Here is an 18,947-nt window from a genome sequence, read left to right as displayed (position 1 = left end):
TTCCTTTGCCGTTGGTTCACCCTCCAATGGCTGCCGCGGCCGGCGCCCCGCACTGATCCGAAGCCAGGAGCCAGGTGTTTCTCCTGGTCTCCCATGGCGTGCAGGGCCCAAGCACCTGGGCCATCCTCCATTGCACTCCCGGGCCACAGCAGAGAGCTGGCCTGGAAGAGGGGCAACCGGGACAGAATCCGGTGCCCCGACCGGGACTAGAACCCTGTGTGCCGGCGCCGCAAGATGGAGGATTAGCCTAGTGAGCCGCGGCGCCAGCCTGGTACTGTATTTCAAAAGAGAAAACAGGCTGGTGCCTCAGCTCACTAGACTAATCTTCTGCCTGCGGCACTGGCACCCCGGGTTCTAGTCCCAGTTGGGGTACCAGATTCTGTCCCGATTCCTCTTCTTCCAGTCCAGCTCTCCGCTGTGGCCTGGGAGTGCAATGGAGGATGGCCCAAGTCCTTGGGCCCTGCAACCACATGGGAGACCAGGAGAAGCACATGGCTCCTGCCTTTGGATCAGCGCATTGGGGAGTGAACCAGTGGAAAAGGAAGACCTTTCTCTCTGTCTCTCTCACTGTCCACTCTGCCTGTCAAAAGAAAAAAAAGAGAAAATAATATTCTGCCTATATTGCCTTTATTCTGTAAAGTGTCCTATAAACAGGTATCCGAACAGGATTTATAGTCAAAGTTAAATTCCTTACTTGCTTTTGAACAGTCCAGTTTCAGATGCATTTTTCTTTCACTTTCCTGTTCTCCTTTGTATTTATTAAATTGAATCAAAGTTGAATTTTTAAAATAGAACTTTTATGTGAATATGAAAAATATTGTGGATATTTGGAAATTTTTAATTTTTTACTTTTTAAAGATTTATTTATTCGGGGGGCTGGCACTGTGGCGCCACAGGTTAAAGCCCTGGCCTGAAGCCCTGGCATCCCATATAGGTACCAGTTCTAGTCCCAGCTGCTCCTGCTCCTATCCAGCTCTCTGCTATGGCCTGAGAAAGCAGGATAAGATGGCCCAGGTCCTTGGGGCCCTGCATCCACGTGGGAGACCCAGGGTAAGCTCGTGGCTCCTGGCTCCTGGCTTTGGGTCAGTGCAGCTCTGGCCGTTGCGGCCATCTGGGGAGTGTACCAGCAGATGGAGGACCTCTCTCTCTCTCTCTCTTTCTCTCTGCTTCTCTGTAACTGTCTTTCAAATAAAATACATATTAAAAAAAGAAAGATTTATTTTATTTGAAAGAGATACAGAGAGTAGAGAAAGAGAGAGATCTTCCATCCACTGGTTCACTCCCCAAATGGCCAGAGCTGGGCCTGGCTGAAGCCAGGAACCAAGAGCTTCTTGGTCTCCCACATGGGTGCAGGGGCACAAGTAGTTGTGCCATCTTTCTCTCCTTTCCCCAGGTGCATTAGCAGGGAGCTTGATTGGAAATGGAACAGCCAGGACTAGAACCGGAGCCCATATAGGATGCTGATGCCACAGGCTGAGGGTTAGCTCACTATGCTACAGCACTGGCCCCAGATTTAGAAGTTTCTAAAAGGAATTTTGGCACAAAATCCAAAATGATCATGAAGAAATCTGGGTCCCTAATGAGCTTATTTAGAATTGGATGGATAGCGGTTAGACTCTGGAAAACCTTGCTGCTCTCAGTATAGTGCTATATCTGATAACAGTCAAGGGGTTATTATAATAGTGGGTTGACTTGGCATTTAATGCTTTCAGCCACTACGTTAGTCATTAATTGAGAGTTAATACAGGACATTGATTAAAATCAAAGATTTTATATCTTCTTTTAAGATTGATTGATTTATTTTTTTGAAAGGCAGTTACAGAGAGAGAAAGAGAGATTTCCCATCCACTGGTTCACTCCCTAGATGTCCACAATGCTAGGACTGGGCCAAGCTGAAGCCAGAAGCCAGGAACTCCATCCAGATCTCCCACATGGGTGGGCAGGGGTGCAAATAGTTGGGACCATTTTCTGCTGCCTTCCCAGTCACATTGGCAGGGAGCTGGATTGAAAGTAGAGCAGCCAGGACTTGAACCAGTGCTTTGCTATGGGGTTATGCACCATAACACCAGCCCCAGATTTTGTCTTGAATCTTGGATCCAGTTCCTTACTCTCCTCATACTCAGTAGTCATGTGACCTTGTGCAGGTTACTAAATCACTCTATTCCTGAGTTTTCCTTTCTTCTTCTTCTTCTTCTGCCTTTTTTTTTTTTAAGATTTATTTACTTATTTGAAAGATTTACACAGCGAGAGGAGAGGCAGAGAGAGAGAGAGAGAGAGAGAGAGAGGTCTTCCATCTGATGGTTCACTCCCTAATTGGCCACAGTGGCCAGAGCTGTGTCGATCTGAAGCCAGGAGCCAAGTGCTTCCTCCTGGTCTCCCACGTGGGTTCAGGGGCCAAGGACTCGGGCCATCTTCCTCTGCTTTCCCAGGCCATAGCAGAGAGCTGGGTTGGAAGTGGAGCAGCCAGGTCTCGAACCGATGCCCATATGGGATGCCGGTGCTTCAGGTCCTGGGCGTTAACCCGCTGTGCCACAGCACCGGCCCCTCCTTTCTTCTTAGTCGGAAATTTTAATGGTAACTACTTGATTGGTGTATTAAATGAAATAATTAATGAAACAGTGGTTGTAGCTGCACTGTTTAAGCCCCTTCTTTTCTTTTCTTTTCTTTTTTTTTTTTTTTAAAGATTTATTTATTTGAAAGGCAAAGTTACAGAGAGAAATACCTTCCATCTACTGATTCATTCTCCAAATGACCCCAATGGCCAGGGCTGGGCCAGGCCAAAGCAGGAGCTTTGTCTGGGTCTCCCATGTGGGTGACAGAGACCCAAGTACTTGAATCATCTTCCACTGCTTTCTCAGGTGCATTAACAGCAGGGAACTGGATGGAAAGCAGAGCAGCTGGAACGCAAACCCACGCCCATATGGGATGCTGGCATTTCAGGCAGCAGTTTTACTTTCTATGCCACAATGCTGGCCTCTCAGTTTGGCTTTTACATTTGGCCGCCTCCTGACCAGTATCCTCTGAGGGCACGCCTCCAGTTTCCAAACACCTCGCAACTACATGCATGACTGACTGGATTAAATTTCTGCCCTCTCAGTGCCATTAACTAAGGTTTTAGAGACTAAGCCTTTTAACACATGGGTCTTTGGGGTACACTCAAAGTAATATCCATACCATAGCAAGTATAAATACGGAAGTAATTGGTTAAAAATAAAACTCAGTTACCAAGAAATATGTGCTTTTCTATGAACTTTCTTTTAGTTTGGGAATCTGACTTTGAGGACTTGATGCACAGGCGATCAATTTAATACAATTAAATACACCACTAGGTTTTACACAGGCAACTTTGTGAGCTTTGAATTTACTCTTTCGACTCATTCTCAAGTACAGATCATGAGAACCAGACTCTGAGGTTATTCTATATGGGATGGACGTGTTAAGAAAAGAACCTTTGCTCAAGTCTTTGAGTTTAAGATTACTGTGGACAATTGCAGATGGTGGCAGAATTCCCATGTGCAGTTTTGGCCTAATCAAAGTTTTCCCTGGTGGTTGCATTTGCTTTGGTGATCATTTAGAATGTCTGACATTTATGCAACAAGAGTGTTTTGGTCTGCTAGTTGGCTATAAATATTCATCAGGCACCCTTTGATGACTGTTCAGTCTGAGACTAAAAAATAGATAGCTCTTGCCTTCTTCCATGAATTCATTGTCAAGGTAAAGAAATGGAGTCAGATGTCAAAGGCTGATGAAAAACAGGTGTGAACTACTGGCCACCCCTTTTAGGAACTGGAACATGGAATTCAAATCGTGATAGCACTTAGAATGACCGTGTTTCCCAAAGTATAGTGTGTGCGTACAGCTTAGAGTTCAGGCTTTTCCATTCAATACAGAATACACTAATCATAAGATGATCTCTCAAGATGAAATGGAAAGTATTCATCATTTATTGACTGTAGGAAGTGTCTGGTACTGAGATCACTTCATTGACTTTTACTATTTCACTTTTACTCATTAAAAATCACCACATTAATGACCCCATTCTGCTGGGGAACAGTATAGGTTATATGAAAAAAAGGGCTTGTTCCAGTGGCCATTTTGGTAGTGGAAGCCAAATGGCTGTTTATTGAGAGACTTCACAGCCTAAATTCAACATAGTCTAGTACAGGGCTTCTAAACCTTAGATCTGTCATCCCAAAAACTATATATCAAATTTTGTTTCTGTACATTCCCCTCACCCCACCCCAGGGAAAAAACCTTAGTGTCCATTTGAACCACAAAAGAAAGTTTTCAAAAAAAGGTACTTAAAAACCATGTGATTTATATCAAAAGATCAGACTTTCAATGCTTCATCCAGCAAACATTATGACTGCACTTTAGACCTAACACTATATAACTAGTTCATAGGGACACACAGCACAGTGATGCAACGTAGTCCTGTGTATTTTCTGAGTTTACTACAACTGTAGGGCGAGATTGAGATGCTTCAGACAGTTAAAGTGGCAATCATTATCCTATGATGGTTTCTGTGATACGGAAATGCAGAATACCTTGTATGATGAGCAACCAATTTTTCCTGAATGGGACGGGGTGGGGTATCCAATAACGATTTCCAGTTGAAATAGTGTTTGAGTCAAAACCTAAAAGATGTGCTGAAGCTAGCTGACCATAAACTGAAGGTAACTGTTGTTGGATGGGGGGATACCACAATTGTAAGATATTCAGTATTTTCAGCCGCATTCCAAAATTTCCTTTCCAGTGAATCTTTACCTTTTTGATCAGAAGTAATAATAAAGCCACATGCTTGCTCTAGCAGGGACACAATGTTAGGGGTAGAGATGGTGTAGCTTGCTTTTCTCTTCTGGGTTGTGCACAATATTAATTTTCAACATTAAAAGTCTGAAATGTTTGAACAGTGGATGAGTTCACTGAATACATGCATTGACTTCTATTCTTTAATAAGGATATAGTAAATATTTAGCATATGAATTTAATGACTCTTAAACAAGACTTAATAGGACCCATTTTCCTCCAATTAATAGAAAAATAAGACAACTTTTACTCTTACTGTTGAATATGATAAGCATGTAATTTGTGCTTAGACTTCCTATTTTCACTTATTTATGTGTGACCCTTCCTTTATCCTTTTGATGCTAAACTTAAGTTTCTTCTACCAAGAAAAATTACAGCCATGGAATATTCAAAATTTCTGAAATGAAAACATTTAGCTGAAGCTGATGAAAAGTCAAGACTTCAATTATTTTCATAAAACTTGTTAATTAAAAAAGGTTTAATGATCTGAATGATCCTTCCATATTTAATATAACATGTGGGGTGTGTGTGTGTGTGTGTGTGAAAAATGATATGTTTAAAACATCTGATTATATCTGTTAGGGTTAAATAGGAAAACAGTGCCATGCATGTTTAGGACCTAAAAGGGGTGTGTATATGCTCTAATCTACAGTGGTCTTGATTTTGTCTTTTGTTTTCATTTCTACAACTGCCAGGATCTAATCTTGTCACATCCAGATTCCTACACCTACTTTCCAACTTTTCCCCCAACCTATGTCTATTCCCATGCCAATCCATTCTTTGTAAAATCGTGAAAGTACATTTTTCCTTCCTGTACTGGAGCTCTTATTTCAGGTGCCCAGCTGCATTGAATGTAGAATATTCCTGGAAAACATGCAGTGGTGGTTTAGCAGGAAGAAATACTCTCATTTACTGAGCAATTACTTTGTGCCAAAACTGTTTTCTGTTAATATATGTATTAACTCTTTTAATCTTTATGGTAACTATTATCATTCCTACCTTAAAAATGGAAAATTGACTGAGTATTAGAGTCATTATTCAAACTCAGGCAGCCAGTGGCTCAGCCTATAAACAGCCCACCTATTCCAGAACCCAGTAAGTCCAACCAAATACCTGCATGTAATGAGAGCCCTTCCTCCCAGTCTCTGATGACATACTTTAGTTGAAAATGGCATAGGCCACACAGCTCAAGTTCAACAAATAGCCAAATAAGGCCAAAACATGGCATTTGGGACATGCTTGGTGGTTGCTATCAATTAAACTGGAGACCTGAAATTTTTGCCCACAGACTTTTCCTTTTTTTTTTCTATAAAGATTTATTTATTTGTTTATTTGAAAGTCAGAAGGAGAGGCAGAGAGAGAGAGAGAGAGAGATCTTCCATCTGCTGGTTCATTCCCCAAATGGCCACAACTGTCAGAGCTGGGCCAGGCCAAAGCTAGGAGCCTGGAACTGCATCTGGGTCTCCCATGCAGATGAAGGGACCCCTTGGACTATTCCACTGCTTTCCCAGGTCATAGCAGGGAGCTGGATCAGAAGTGGAGCAGCCAGGTCTTGAATGGGTGCCAATATGGGATGCTGGCATTGTAGGTGGTGGCTTTAGCCACTACACCAGAGCATCAGCCCCTCATTTTTCCTTTTTCCATTCATTTTTATAAAATAGTACATGAAAGTATTTTCGTATTTGAGCAGACCTTGCCAAACAGCAATATTGTGCACTGCTAAAACTGAGTGGCTGATGGCCCCTTTGTTTTCTGTGTTTAAAATGGTCCTCAAAATGATGCACACAAGGGATATGAAAAGCTGTTTGTGATAGCAGTAATGTTTGTAATTATGTATTACTTAAGATAACTACACTGACTTCTTATTTTTTTTGTAATTTTTCATTGTATTTGAATAGACAGAACTTCCATCTGCGGGTTCACGTCCCAACGCCCTCATTAGCTGTAGTGGGCTAGGCAGAATCCCAGATCCCAGAACTCCGAGTCTACCACTTAGGTGGTAGGGACCCAACTGCTTGTCATCACCTGCTGCCTGCCAGGATGCACATTAGCAGGAATCTTCACCAGAAGCAGACTAAGAGTAGCCAAGATTGAAGCGGGGATCTCAAGTGGCGACAACCACTGTACCCAAATCCTCACACTTAAGACAAGCTTGCCCATGTCCTTCCCTGGATGAATTCACTTATCCAGTGTTTTTTCAAACTCCTTTTTAAAATACTTACCTGTTTCAGCCAGGCTGTTGATTCTGTACTTCACCAAAACCCTAACTGTTATTCCCTTAACCCCAACTCACTTCATCTGCAAGTCTCTGATAAACCCAGTACCCTTCATCTACTGAATCCCCGGGTACTGACTGTGTCCATTGTTTGAATATGCTTGGCATCAAAGTCTGTTTATTTGGTTCCTTGTTTCTTAAATTATGTAGAAAGTTCTTTGGGGCAAAACTTTTTTCTGCATCTTCAGATCTTATAGTATTGTGTACTATTTATGGTAGATGACCAACGAACTTTCATTGAACTCAATAATTTCCTTGTAGCCCCAAAAGCAATTCATTATAAAAGATTGTTGGAATGACTTTCCTGCATTACACACAATTTAATTTACAGTTCCTGTGTTTTTTTTTTTAAGATATATGTATTTATTTGAAAGGCAGCGTTAGATAACTTTATCAGTGTGAGCCAGGGGACTTAAAAATTAATTCCTGACCACAATACCAGACATCTATCCTAAGAAAATAATCAGATAGATAGACCAAGAGTTCTATATGCATGTTTATTGCAGTCTTTTAAAGTATAGAGGCAAAACCTTGAAATTATTCCACGAACATCTGTATAGCACACACTAAAAATTACTCTAGATTATTGAATGGCATAAGATAATGTTTGGAACATAATGATTTTTCAAAGTTGTATCCCAAACCACATATACACTGTGGTCACAAATTTTTTTTTCATGCTGAATACAGATAAACACAAGAAAAAGGAGATGTACCAAAAATGTAAAAAGTGATTATTTCTGCGTAGTGGAATTACAGTGTTTTTTTTTTCTTTTTTAAAAATTTTATTTGTTATGCAAGTTTCATGTATTTTTTTTGTTTTTTTTGTTTTGTTTTGTTTTGTTTTGACAGGTAGAGTTAGACAGAGAGAGAGACAGAGAGAAAGGTCTTCCTTCTGTTGGTTCACCCCCTAAATGGCCGCTACGGCCGGCACGCTGCGCCGATCTGAAGCCAGGAGCCAAGTGCTTCCTCCTGGTCTCCCAGGTGGGTGCAGGGCCCAAGGACTTGGGCCATCCTCCACTGCGCTCCCAGGCCACAGCAGAGAGCTGGACTGGAAGAGGAGCAATCGGGACAGAATCGGCGCCCCAACTGGGACTAGAACCCGGGGTGCCGGCGCTGCAGGCAGAGGATTAGCCTAGTGAGCCGTGGCGCCGGCTCATGTATTTCATATGTACAGATTTAGGAACATAGTGACACTTCCCCCCTTACTCTCCCTCCCACCCACTCTCCAAACCTTTGTCCTCCCAATTCTCACATTCCCACTTTTGATTTTTACAAAGATCTGTTTTCAGTTTACTTAATGATAGTATAGTTAACCCCATACTAAGTAAAAGAGTTCAACAAATAGTATGAAAGCAAAAAACAAAAACAAAAACTGTTCCTCAACAGAAGAGACAAGGGCTGTAAACAGTCATTGACTCTCAAAATGTCTATTAAATTACAATGATTTTTATGATATTCTTTATTCATTTATATCTTCCAAATAGTCTACATGTGAAAGTATTATTCCAGTCGGTGTGAAAAAATGATTATTCTTCCCCAAAGCAAAAAGCTTCATGAAAATGATAGTTATACAATCCCTCATCCATGTGACATATCATATACCGGTGCCTTCTGTAGTGGTGTTTCACATTCGGTGAGCAGGGAAAATCACCTAAAGGCAGAGCTATATTCGGGATTCAATTTCCATGGTAATTTTTTGGTGTTTCTGTTAGACATACTGAGTAGTTCCAAGTTACAGACCTGTGTTTAGTTACTGGCATGTTTTGTTTTTGTAGCCATCTTAAATGCAGCATACAGTACACAGGGTGATCCATAGGGCCCAGGCATAAAAACATTCAATACATTTGATGTTTTCCCTTCCTACTTGTTCAGAAAACAAAATGAGTTGCTCAGATCCTGTCTCCTGGAATCTTGTTGTCCTTTGCTTTGGCTGCCCTCCTCCCCACTTTGTCAGCAGCCCTTGGTGAGATTATGAGAACATTTGTTGCCCCCGGGGCAGTTAACCTCAGACTGTCAGGTTCGTGTACACAAGGCAGTCTTTGTGAGCCTCTCAGAGTGGAGATGGTTGCAGCTTTAATACAGCCTCGGAAACCTCTGGGGCAAAGTTCCTTGGACAAGGTTCATTCCTCATTGCACTGCACTGGGAATAACCTGGCTTGTCACCCTCAAGGTAAGCTTTTCCCAGGTAGCCAGCAGGATTTTGTAAAACCCTCAATCTGGGCGGAAAATAGCAGTAGACTGTACTTGTCCCCAGTCCCTGTCTAAACCCCAGAGAAGCTTTGGGGTGCCTCTGAGCTGATGGTGTTGGCTGCCCTGAAGAAAGCCGGCGCTGGCCCGCCTGTTTCAGATCCACTCCTTTCTTCCCCACTCCTTTGGTGTTCCTGTACCATCCTTAATCACAGTACCTTGCAGTCTTTCTTGATGAGCCTTTTCTGGATCTTAGAACAGAGCTCCTACTTAAATCTTTAACTTGTGCCTTTCTTAGTTCACATTAATCTCTGTTGAGTTGTCAGCTTCTAACACCTAAAAGTCCATTGTCCTAAACTAATGGGAGAGATAATGTATCATTTTCCAAAACTAAATGCTGTGGCAGATTAGCTAACTACTGCTGGTGGTAGAACTCAGAATAGAATTCACGTTGTTAGGTTCCCAACCATGGATACAGACTCCTGGCTGGGAAGAAAGCACCTGCTGCCGAGCATCCCCCGAGGAGCTGCTGCCTTTCAGGGGCTGCACTGGCAGGAAGCTAGAGTCAAGAACCAGAGCCAGAAATCCAGTCCAGGCACTCTAATGCGGGACATGGGCGTTTTAACTGCTAGGCTAAAGGCACACTCCCTCAATGACAATATTTTATCTGGTTCTTTAAAATAACAGCAAAACTAGCAGTAATGTTTCAACTGTAATTTATGCAATAAGAAACTATAAAAATCTAAAACTGAAAGTGTATGTGAGCTGTACTACATTTTACTTTTGAATCCATAACATCTGGATCTGTGTTTAGCAACTCTCCCACTCCATTCTACCACGGAAGTTACCTCAGCCGGTGCAACCATCCAGATAGAAAAAAGTGCACGTATGGGGGCCCCTTTTCCCTGTCCCTCCCTGCCCCTTCAGGCCTAGCCTTCCATTTTCACTTCACTGCTCACCTGCCCTATGATCTGTTTTCCCTTCAATTGTTCTGCTGATACTAATTTCCTTTCTTTGTGTTGTAGTTATTTAGGTCTCCTCAAGGTCAGTGTCTATGAATCTTTCATCTTTGTAACTTCTGTTGCCTTAATAAAGTGCTCTGCGTGGCTCACTAGGCTAATCCTCCGCCTAGCGGCGCCGGCACACCGGGTTCTAGTCCCGGTTGGGGCGCCGGATGCTGTCCCGGTTGCCCCTCTTCCAGGCCAGCTCTCTGCTGTGGCCAGGGAGTGCAGTGGAGGATGGCCCAGGTGCTTGGGCCCTGCACCCCATGGGAGACCAGGAAAAGCACCTGGCTCCTGGCTCCTGCCATCGGATCAGCGCGGTGCGCCGGCCGCACCGCGCCGGCCGCGGCGGCCATTGGAGGGTGAACCAACGGCAAAGGAAGACCCTTCTCTCTGTCTCTCTCTCTCACTGTCCACTCTGCCTGTCAAAAAAAAAAAAAAAAAGTGCTCTGCTCACCATAGATGCTCAGGTGTTAATAACATAGTGTATTACTTTTTTCTAGGACCATTTGTAATTCTTTACTGATATTTTGTTTTTAGTATATACTGTGGGAAGATCTACCTTGGCATAAATTGCTGCCTTATTAGTAGCAAACTTCTTTAGCATTAATGAAAATTAGCTTGGCAGTTTGTTTACTAATGTTGATCATTATGTTTCCAACCTAATTATATTATTGTTCACTTAACAGCACTTCAGCTGTCAAAAGTTGTCATTTGGTCTATAAGCTGACTAATTTTTTCCCTATGTTTAATATTGAGCCTAGTTGATTTTTTAAAATGCCTTTCATCTTCTCTCCCTCCCTCCCTCTGTCTCTTTCCTTCTCTCCCCACTCTCCTTTTAAATAGTCGTAACAGATACACTTAGACGAATCCAGTTTTTAGCCTAACCATAATACAGAGGACACTTTGCTTTCTTATAAATTTGAAGTTGAAATTGAATAGTTATGATGTGCCAAGTATTTGAAATTCATTAGCTTTTATTTTCACAGCAGTCCCGTAAGGAGTTATTTGTGATTGACCTATCAGGAGGGCTGTCCAAGAAACTGTAATAAACTTCTAAAAATTAACACTCTCATCCAAAGACTCACTGGGTCAAGCAGACAAAATTACTCCAGGTCTTGTAGAATTTGACTGTAACTTGGTTGTCTGTGGTTAATACTGCTGGAGAAAGATTGTATCAAAAAGAGAGATTTTGCAACAATGCATAACATCAACAACAGAGAGGCAAATTTTGAACTTGAATACTTTTCTGTAGAGAAGGAGCCTTGTAGGCACCATCCTAGCTCTGTGTCAGCATCAAATTCGGACCAGATCAGACTGCTGCCCTCATACAGTCACCACGTACTTTCAAAGCAAATCTATTGAAGTACCACCTTAGTATTTCTAGAGACACATAGTGATTTATTCATTCTTAGACCTGAAACAGAATGATAATCAAAAAATAGTTAAGTAAACCTTAAATAAATATGTATTCTAATTGAGAGTTCTTATACAGTTCTGCTTTGTCTCTTAAGACCAAAAAAGTCTTTGTTGTATGTGCATCTCAAAGGTCACTAACTTCTTCTAGGTGCAGCATTCTTAACCATTTAACCCAGGTGTTTGGAGCAGAGTGACCGTCACAGTGTTTTGTTACTTCTCTCACAGCCCCACACATGTCACTGTCAGCTCCGCATTTCTGAGCTGGGCACTCCGATACTTACTGAGTCAGTTGCCAAGGCTAACTGCTTAGCCAGAATAACTTTGGAAACTCCTCTTTACTACTTACTTTAATATTTATGGTATCCATCTAGCACAGTTCTGATTGGTGCTGCTCTGAATTGTGCATTATCTCCAAGGAGTCTTCAAAAAGGTTCATGTAAAACATGTATTATGAAAAAAAAACTATCCATTGATTTCCAAAAATTTGTACCAAAATAAACTCATACTAACTTGTTGTAACATATCTGGATAGGATCTCCTTTGAGGCATGAAGAAGCCTAAAACATTAGTTTGAAAACAGCACCTTTCAGAGCAACATTAATTCTGCTAAAACTGGAGCAAGAACATCAAAATTTATGAGGAAATTTAGGTGGAAAGATATGAAAACACTGATGCTTTATGGAAATTTTATAGGAACAATGCCTCCAAAGATATCAGCAGTTTACGGGTGGATAGCTCATTTTAAGAAGGGATGAGACAATATTGAAGACAAAGCCTGCAGTGGTATACCATTGACATCAACTTACAAGGAAAAAATTAATCTTGTTCATGCCTTAATTGAAGAAGACCATTGATTAACAGCAAAATCAATATTCAACACCATAGACAACTCCACTGGTTCAGCTTACACAATTCTGATGGAAGAATTAATGTGGAGCAAACTTTCCGCTCAGTGGGTACCCATATGGTTACACCCAGATCAGCTGCAAAAAAAAAAAAAAAAAAAAAAAAAAAAACGCCTGAGATTTCAGTGGAGATTGTAAATGAGTGACATAAGGATCCTAAAACATTTCTCAGAAGAACTGTTAAGTGGAGATGAAATATGGCCTTAGGTATGTGATTCTGAAGACAAAGTACTAAGTAATGTCTGCCCAAGAGGTAGAAGTGGTCCAGTTAAGCCAAAGGCAGACCACTTGAGGATTAAGGTCATGACTTGGGGTGCTCCTTGCTTGTTGATTTTCTGGAGGGCCAGATAGTAATAGCATTTGCATTCTGTGAGGGTGTTTGCAGAAAGTGAGCCAAAGCTTTAGCAGAAAAATGCCACAGAAAGCTTCACTCATCCTTCTCATCAAACCAGGGCAGTTTTGTAATTTTCCATGGGAAATCATTAGACATCTGCTTTAGAGTCCTGATTTGGCCCTTTCTGACTCAATTCCTAATCTTAAAAAAATCTTTAACGGGCATCCATATATTTTTCTTCAGTTAATAATGTAAAAAAGACTGCATTGGCATTAACTTCCCAAGGCCCTCAGTTCCTTAGGGATAGCTAAGTATCATCACTTCCAAAAGTGTATTGAACCTGATGGAGCCTATGTTCAGGATTAATGTTTACATTTCTTGTTATTATCTTTTTTTTTTTAATTTTTTGACAGACAGAGTGGATAGTGAGAGAGAGAGAGACAGAGAGAAAGGTCTTCCTTTTGCCATTGGTTCACCCTCCAATGGCCGCCGCGGCTGGCGTGCTGCAGCTGGCGCACCACGCTGATCCAATGGCAGGAGCCAGGTGCTTCTTCTGGTCTCCCATGTGGGTGCAGGGCCCAAGCACTTGGGCCATCCTCCACTGCCTTCCCGGGCCACAGCAGAGAGCTGGCCTGGAAGGGGGGCAACTGGGACAGAATCCGGCGCCCCGACCGAGGCTAGAACCCGGTGTGCCAGTGCCACTAGGTATAGGGTTAGCCTATTGAGCCGCAGCGCCGGCCGTTATTATCTTTTAATTCCATTTTCCCATGAACTATTTGAAGTCCCCTAATGTAGCAGAATTTTAATCCAGACCTGTTAACTGTTATGAACTAGCAGGTTTTTAGAACTGCTTCTCCCTGTAATTTGTGAAAGGGAGTTTTTCTGATACAAATTACGTTAATACAGCTTTTTAGACCAGGCAAAACCTGTATGAGCTCTCAAGGAATGAAACATGCTGGGAAAGAGACAGGAGTTGTCCATGCTGCCACCCGCCTCTTTGGTAAGTGGTAGATGGCAGCTGTTGTTTTAATAATTTGAGCATATTCTAAAAGCACAATTTTTAAAAATCTTTTATACATCCTTCTTTTGGCATTAAAAAGAATGGCTTGGGATTTTTGTTAATACAAGAAAATCCTCAGGACCCTAAGGTAAAGTGGAGAACTTGTAACAGGAAATACAACATCTTTTACCCTTTTGTGAAAAGAGGATTTTTTTGATTCTGTCATTCTGGTGCTTAAAACTTTAAACTCAGCTTTAAAGAGAAAATGAAAATATGAGTGGTTGAAAAAGAAAAGTACCTCTTGCTGGCACATGCAAAGGGGAAAGCCAGAGAGCTCTTGGTACCAACCGCACGTCCTTACCTAGGAGTTCACTTTCTAGAGCTTTTTCCTGTATAAATCCTGGAGGATTTTTATATTTTGCCTAAAATAAGGTAGGCTTTTATTAGGTGACAAGTGTAGCTCCTTGTTAAATGAATAAAATGAGAATATTTGGTCTATGACTTTTAAGGTCACATAAGCAAGTCTATAAAGGCACTCATGTATATGGTTAAAAGAGTACATTCTTGGGACTCTACATAATACATCTGTAACACATATGTTTATGTATTATGTCTGAAAATAGCATATGTCTGTATAATTTATTTTAGCATTAATTTACTGTAAAATCTTAGCAAACAGTTTTTTTCCCTTTTTCTTCCTGTGTAATACAGTTTCTAAGTGCTTTACATAGACAAATAAACTATTCCAAATTCCCAAAACAGCTCTAGAAACTAAAAGCACTTTTCATAAATTTTCCTGAACTCACTTAGTGATTAAACATGCCATGAATTAATTTGAGGCTGTTTATAGTCTTTATTCTATTTAATCTGAATATTCAATTGACAAAACATCTGGCTTTGTGGAATACTGATTTATTTTGTGGATTTTCAAAATAATATCCCTTATTTATATTTTGAGAAGAAAAATTGTAGAGATTAGAAGAAGTGTTTAGATTTTTATTGTTATTTTAAGGAAAATTATTTGTTTGCCTTCTGACATTTGTCCTGAGTCTAAAAAAAAGAAAATCCACATACTTTTCAGATTCACTGAAGTGACCAAAATAAATTTTGAATGTGGTTAATGTTGTGTACACTTAAGATAGGAAGAACCTAATTTGATTTTCAATAGAAAAGTATCTCTGTGTTATTTTTTTATGGAGTATGCATCTTTGTTTTCTTTTACTAGAAACTTTGAAATTCCCGATCTTAGCTTTGAAAGGTATTCAAGAAAGCTGCTCAGTTGGATGCATCCCCAGCCATTTTCAGTGTTAACCTCTGTGCCAAGCAGAAAGAGTCCTAGGAACTTACCTTTCAGTTATCCCTTTGGAAATCTTGTTTTTAATAGCGTTTTTTTTTCTCGGCTTGCATGACATTTTATCTTTCTTTTCCTTTCTTTTTGCTGTTTGCAAAGACTCTTGGGAGGATTTGACAGATTTGGTGGAGCAAATGCGCGATGATACAGAAGGTGCGTGCCACACCAGCATCTTTCAGCTTTTTTTTTCCTTTCTTTTTAATTTTCTGACCACCTTTAATTGTTTTCCATAAGAGGGAGTGTCAGCTTTAGGTTTTATTTCCCATGGCAAAAGTGGAAATCTTTATTCTTGTGGTCCTAAGTAAAATAGCATTAATACATGTTTTCACTGCTCTTTTAAGATATTTGTTAAATAATGTGTTTAAAAGGGACATTATTTAAAGATTTCGTCGTTTTTCTGTGGCCGTTTTTTCATTCGTTTGTTGGGAAAGTGTAAATGTTATCACTCATGTCAAAATACACGTGTTTTATTTCTGTGATTTTCATAGCAGTCAGAAACAGATCCCAGCCATCGTTTAGCCTTTGGTCTGTAGTGTTGCTCTAAATTGTAGGTTTTCATTTCATGTTAAACACCTTCAGCTTTGTCATGTATTAATATTCCTTTCTGGTGGAATTGCTTTGAAAAGTACCTCACGCGTGTGTTCCAATGTATGAGGGTTACCCAAACCAGTCATTTTCCCTTCTGTAATTTTAGCACCTAACTGGGGTGATTTACATACTTATAGTAAAAATAGATGTTAGAGGTTTGACTCCACTTTGCATTCTTCCACCTTGTCCTGGCATCTAGAGGTATCTCTGAGTGTGCTCCTCTAGCTCACACACATCCACTGGTCTGCTTAGCGCCTTTGCGCTGGCCTCTCTGCCTGTGCTGCCATATGCTCTCCTGCTTTTGTTACTATGACATCACATGTGGAGTGTTTACCACCCCCTCCCTCTGCCTGTGCCACCTGTCCAGCCCATTGGTCTAGACAGGGGCTTCACAAAATACCTCTGACATTTGGCCCATACTCATTTCGCCATTCGCATAACTCCTGCACAACTTGGAGCTTAAGGCTTTTTACTTGTTCTTTAATTGTCATGTGTTTATCCACCCTAGTTATAGTTTAAGTTCCTTGAGAGCAGAGATTGTCTTAAACTTCTTAGTGTCTTTATCAGACCTGGGACAGTGCTCTCCTCAGTAGATCTGGTCCCACCAAACAAAACCAAGGCACATTTCTCTCTCCAGTAATGCCTGTGACAGTATCTTCTTCAGTGCTTCCCTTTGAATGAATAATTTAGGATCCTGAGTCTCATCTCTCTTCCTGTGGTCAGACTATTTTTCAATGCCATCTTTGTTTCTAATATGACTGATTACATATAATTTAATGAAAAAATAAATGTGTATTGTCTAGCAAGTTCTTGTTCACAGACAAGAAAAAAGGAGGTCTATTTTTTCAGTGAATAATGTTTACAGTTATGTTAACTATTGTGATTATGATTATGATTATTTACCAGTCACAATCAGGTTTTAGGTTTTTATTACTTTCATAGACTATATAACAAAGAAAAAACCTACATAAAATCTTTGACCTTCTTAAGGACTTGTTCCCTGAAACTCAGGGAAAATTCAATTTCTGTAATCAAAACTACTACAAGAATTAAGTGTACTATGAGAGGATGTGCCTCCTTTTTTTTATTTTGTTTTTTTTCTGGAGTCTTTAATGGGTGATTATAGGTGAAATCTGAAAGAAAACAAGATTAACTTTAAAAGTATAATACATAAAATACCCAGAAGATGTGAATTGTGGCAGTACTTCAATGATCTTAATAAATTACCAGATAAATGCTGTATGGTAAATCTAGTCACGGTCCTATTTGCTGAAGAATCTTTTGGGAGACTGGCTTTTTAAAAAGCAGTATGGAAAGAAGGGGGTGTCTTTACTTGTTAGCTTTTTTGTGTCATTTCATTTTTTTAAATATCATTTTCTACTTCTCTTACCTTGTGGCTTAACCACAAGTATGTGAAATATCATAACTGAAGTGTATTACATAACTTGGAGGCTTTGAAACTGGGTACCAGGAGCAAGAAGAAATGTGAGTTGTGGAATGTTACCCACACGTAACACATAGAGCAGTTTGGGGCCCGGGGAGAATCATGGTTTCACATCTGATGATGTAAAAAGCTAGTGATGTAGGTAGGCTCAGATTTTTTTTCAGAATACCTTCCTTGCTGAGCTGTTCCAGTTCTGTTTCTGAGCTGTGATGATGGATGTGACATTTCAGTTGGCTTTTTAATAAATGTGTTAACATTGACTTCTGACCTCTAAGAAAATTTACTTTTAAGAGCAACAAACTCTAGTAGATTGCAGTTTTGTACAGGTAGTTTCTTTTATTTATTGTTTAATTTTTGCAAGATTGAAACTTAATTACAGTGATGATTGGTGTCACACTTAGTATGTCTATGACTTATGTCCAGTAGACTATGAAATATCTCCTTAGGGTCAAATTGTATTTTACTTACATCATTGATATCTTTTTGAATTTTTATTTATTCATATTTTATTTGTTTGAAAGGCAGAGAGACAGATATTTCTCATCTGCTACTTCATTCCCCAAGTATTGACAGCATCCAAGGCTGGGCCAGGCCAAAGCCTGGAGCCAAGAACTCAGTCTAAGTCTCCCAAGTGAGTTTCAAGGACCCAACTACTTGAGCCATCACCTGATGCCTTCCAGAGTGCACATTAGCAGGAGGCTGGATTAACCCTGGCACTCTGATACAGGCTATAGCATCCCAAGTGACATCTACGTGCCTGCCCTGATTATCTTGCATTAGCCCAGTATGTGCTAGTAATGTGTGTCTATAAAAGTTTTGAAACTCACCAGGAAAATTACAAAGATTAAATTAAGTAATAGCACATGATTTGCTACCTTTGGTTTCTCAATAAATACTGAATTTCCACCTGACTCATTACTAGCCTGTTCAGCAGATTTTGTGAATGTGCAGTTGTCCATATAACTTCCCACCTCCTGGGAATTGAAATGGTCAGGACACTACTGGAATTTGTGTGAGATATTTCCTGGCTGAGAATGGTTACTGTGTTTTTGGCATTGCTTTTATTTAAAACTTTATTCTACCATGTTGAAAAACAGAAGAAACTATCTAAGAGACTTTCTTAGCTTCTAACACTGTGCCACTCCACTTAGTCATTCACTGAAGGTTTATTAAAATATTTTTGGAAGATCATAATAATTACAGCTAACAATTTTTTGTTCTTAGTATGTCCTAAGCAAGTCTCGATACATAACATATATGAACTTGTTTAACCTTTAAAATCCTCATCATTTTATGGATGGGATGGTAAAGCTAACAGAGGTAAAGAACTTTCCCAGTGGTATACAAGTACTACTCACAATAAAAAGGAACAAACTGTTGATACGTGCAGCAGTCTGGGTGAATCTCCAGAGAATTAGGTTGAGTGGAAAAAATGTACTTAAAATGTTACATACTATAGGTCTCATTCCTATAACATCCTTGAAGTGGCAGAGCTGTAGAAACAAAGAGCAGGTTATGGGTGCTGGTTCAGGTTCTAGCTGCGTCACTTCCAGTCTAGATCCCTGCTACACACTAGGGAGACCTGGATGGAGCTCCTGGCTCCTGGGTTCATTCAGGCCCAGCCCTGGCCA

At 40.4% G+C, this 18,947-nt stretch overlaps 1 protein-coding gene across 17 annotated transcripts in view; it reads left to right on the top strand.

Moving 5' to 3' along the window:
• RUFY3 (RUN and FYVE domain containing 3) overlaps positions 1-18,947 on the top strand; it is a 101,347-nt gene that overhangs the window by 30,604 nt on the left and 51,796 nt on the right. For 4 of the 17 annotated variants that reach the window (XM_070048047.1, XM_051819718.2, XM_051819723.2 and 1 more), the window contains one exon: positions 15,384-15,437. The exons of 10 other annotated variants lie outside the window; for them this stretch is intronic. In XM_070048047.1, coding sequence (XP_069904148.1) covers positions 15,384-15,437 — 54 coding nt within the window. Of the gene's footprint in view, positions 1-9,133; positions 9,258-15,383; positions 15,438-18,947 lie in introns of those variants that run through there. 3 more of the 17 variants (XM_051819716.2, XM_070048051.1, XM_051819719.2) reach the window with 2 other exon arrangements.

The sequence above is a fragment of the Oryctolagus cuniculus genome, chromosome 8, assembly GCF_964237555.1.
Source record: "Oryctolagus cuniculus chromosome 8, mOryCun1.1, whole genome shotgun sequence".
Taxonomy (NCBI): domain Eukaryota; kingdom Metazoa; phylum Chordata; class Mammalia; order Lagomorpha; family Leporidae; genus Oryctolagus; species Oryctolagus cuniculus.
This window is presented reverse-complemented; position numbering and strand designations above follow the sequence as displayed.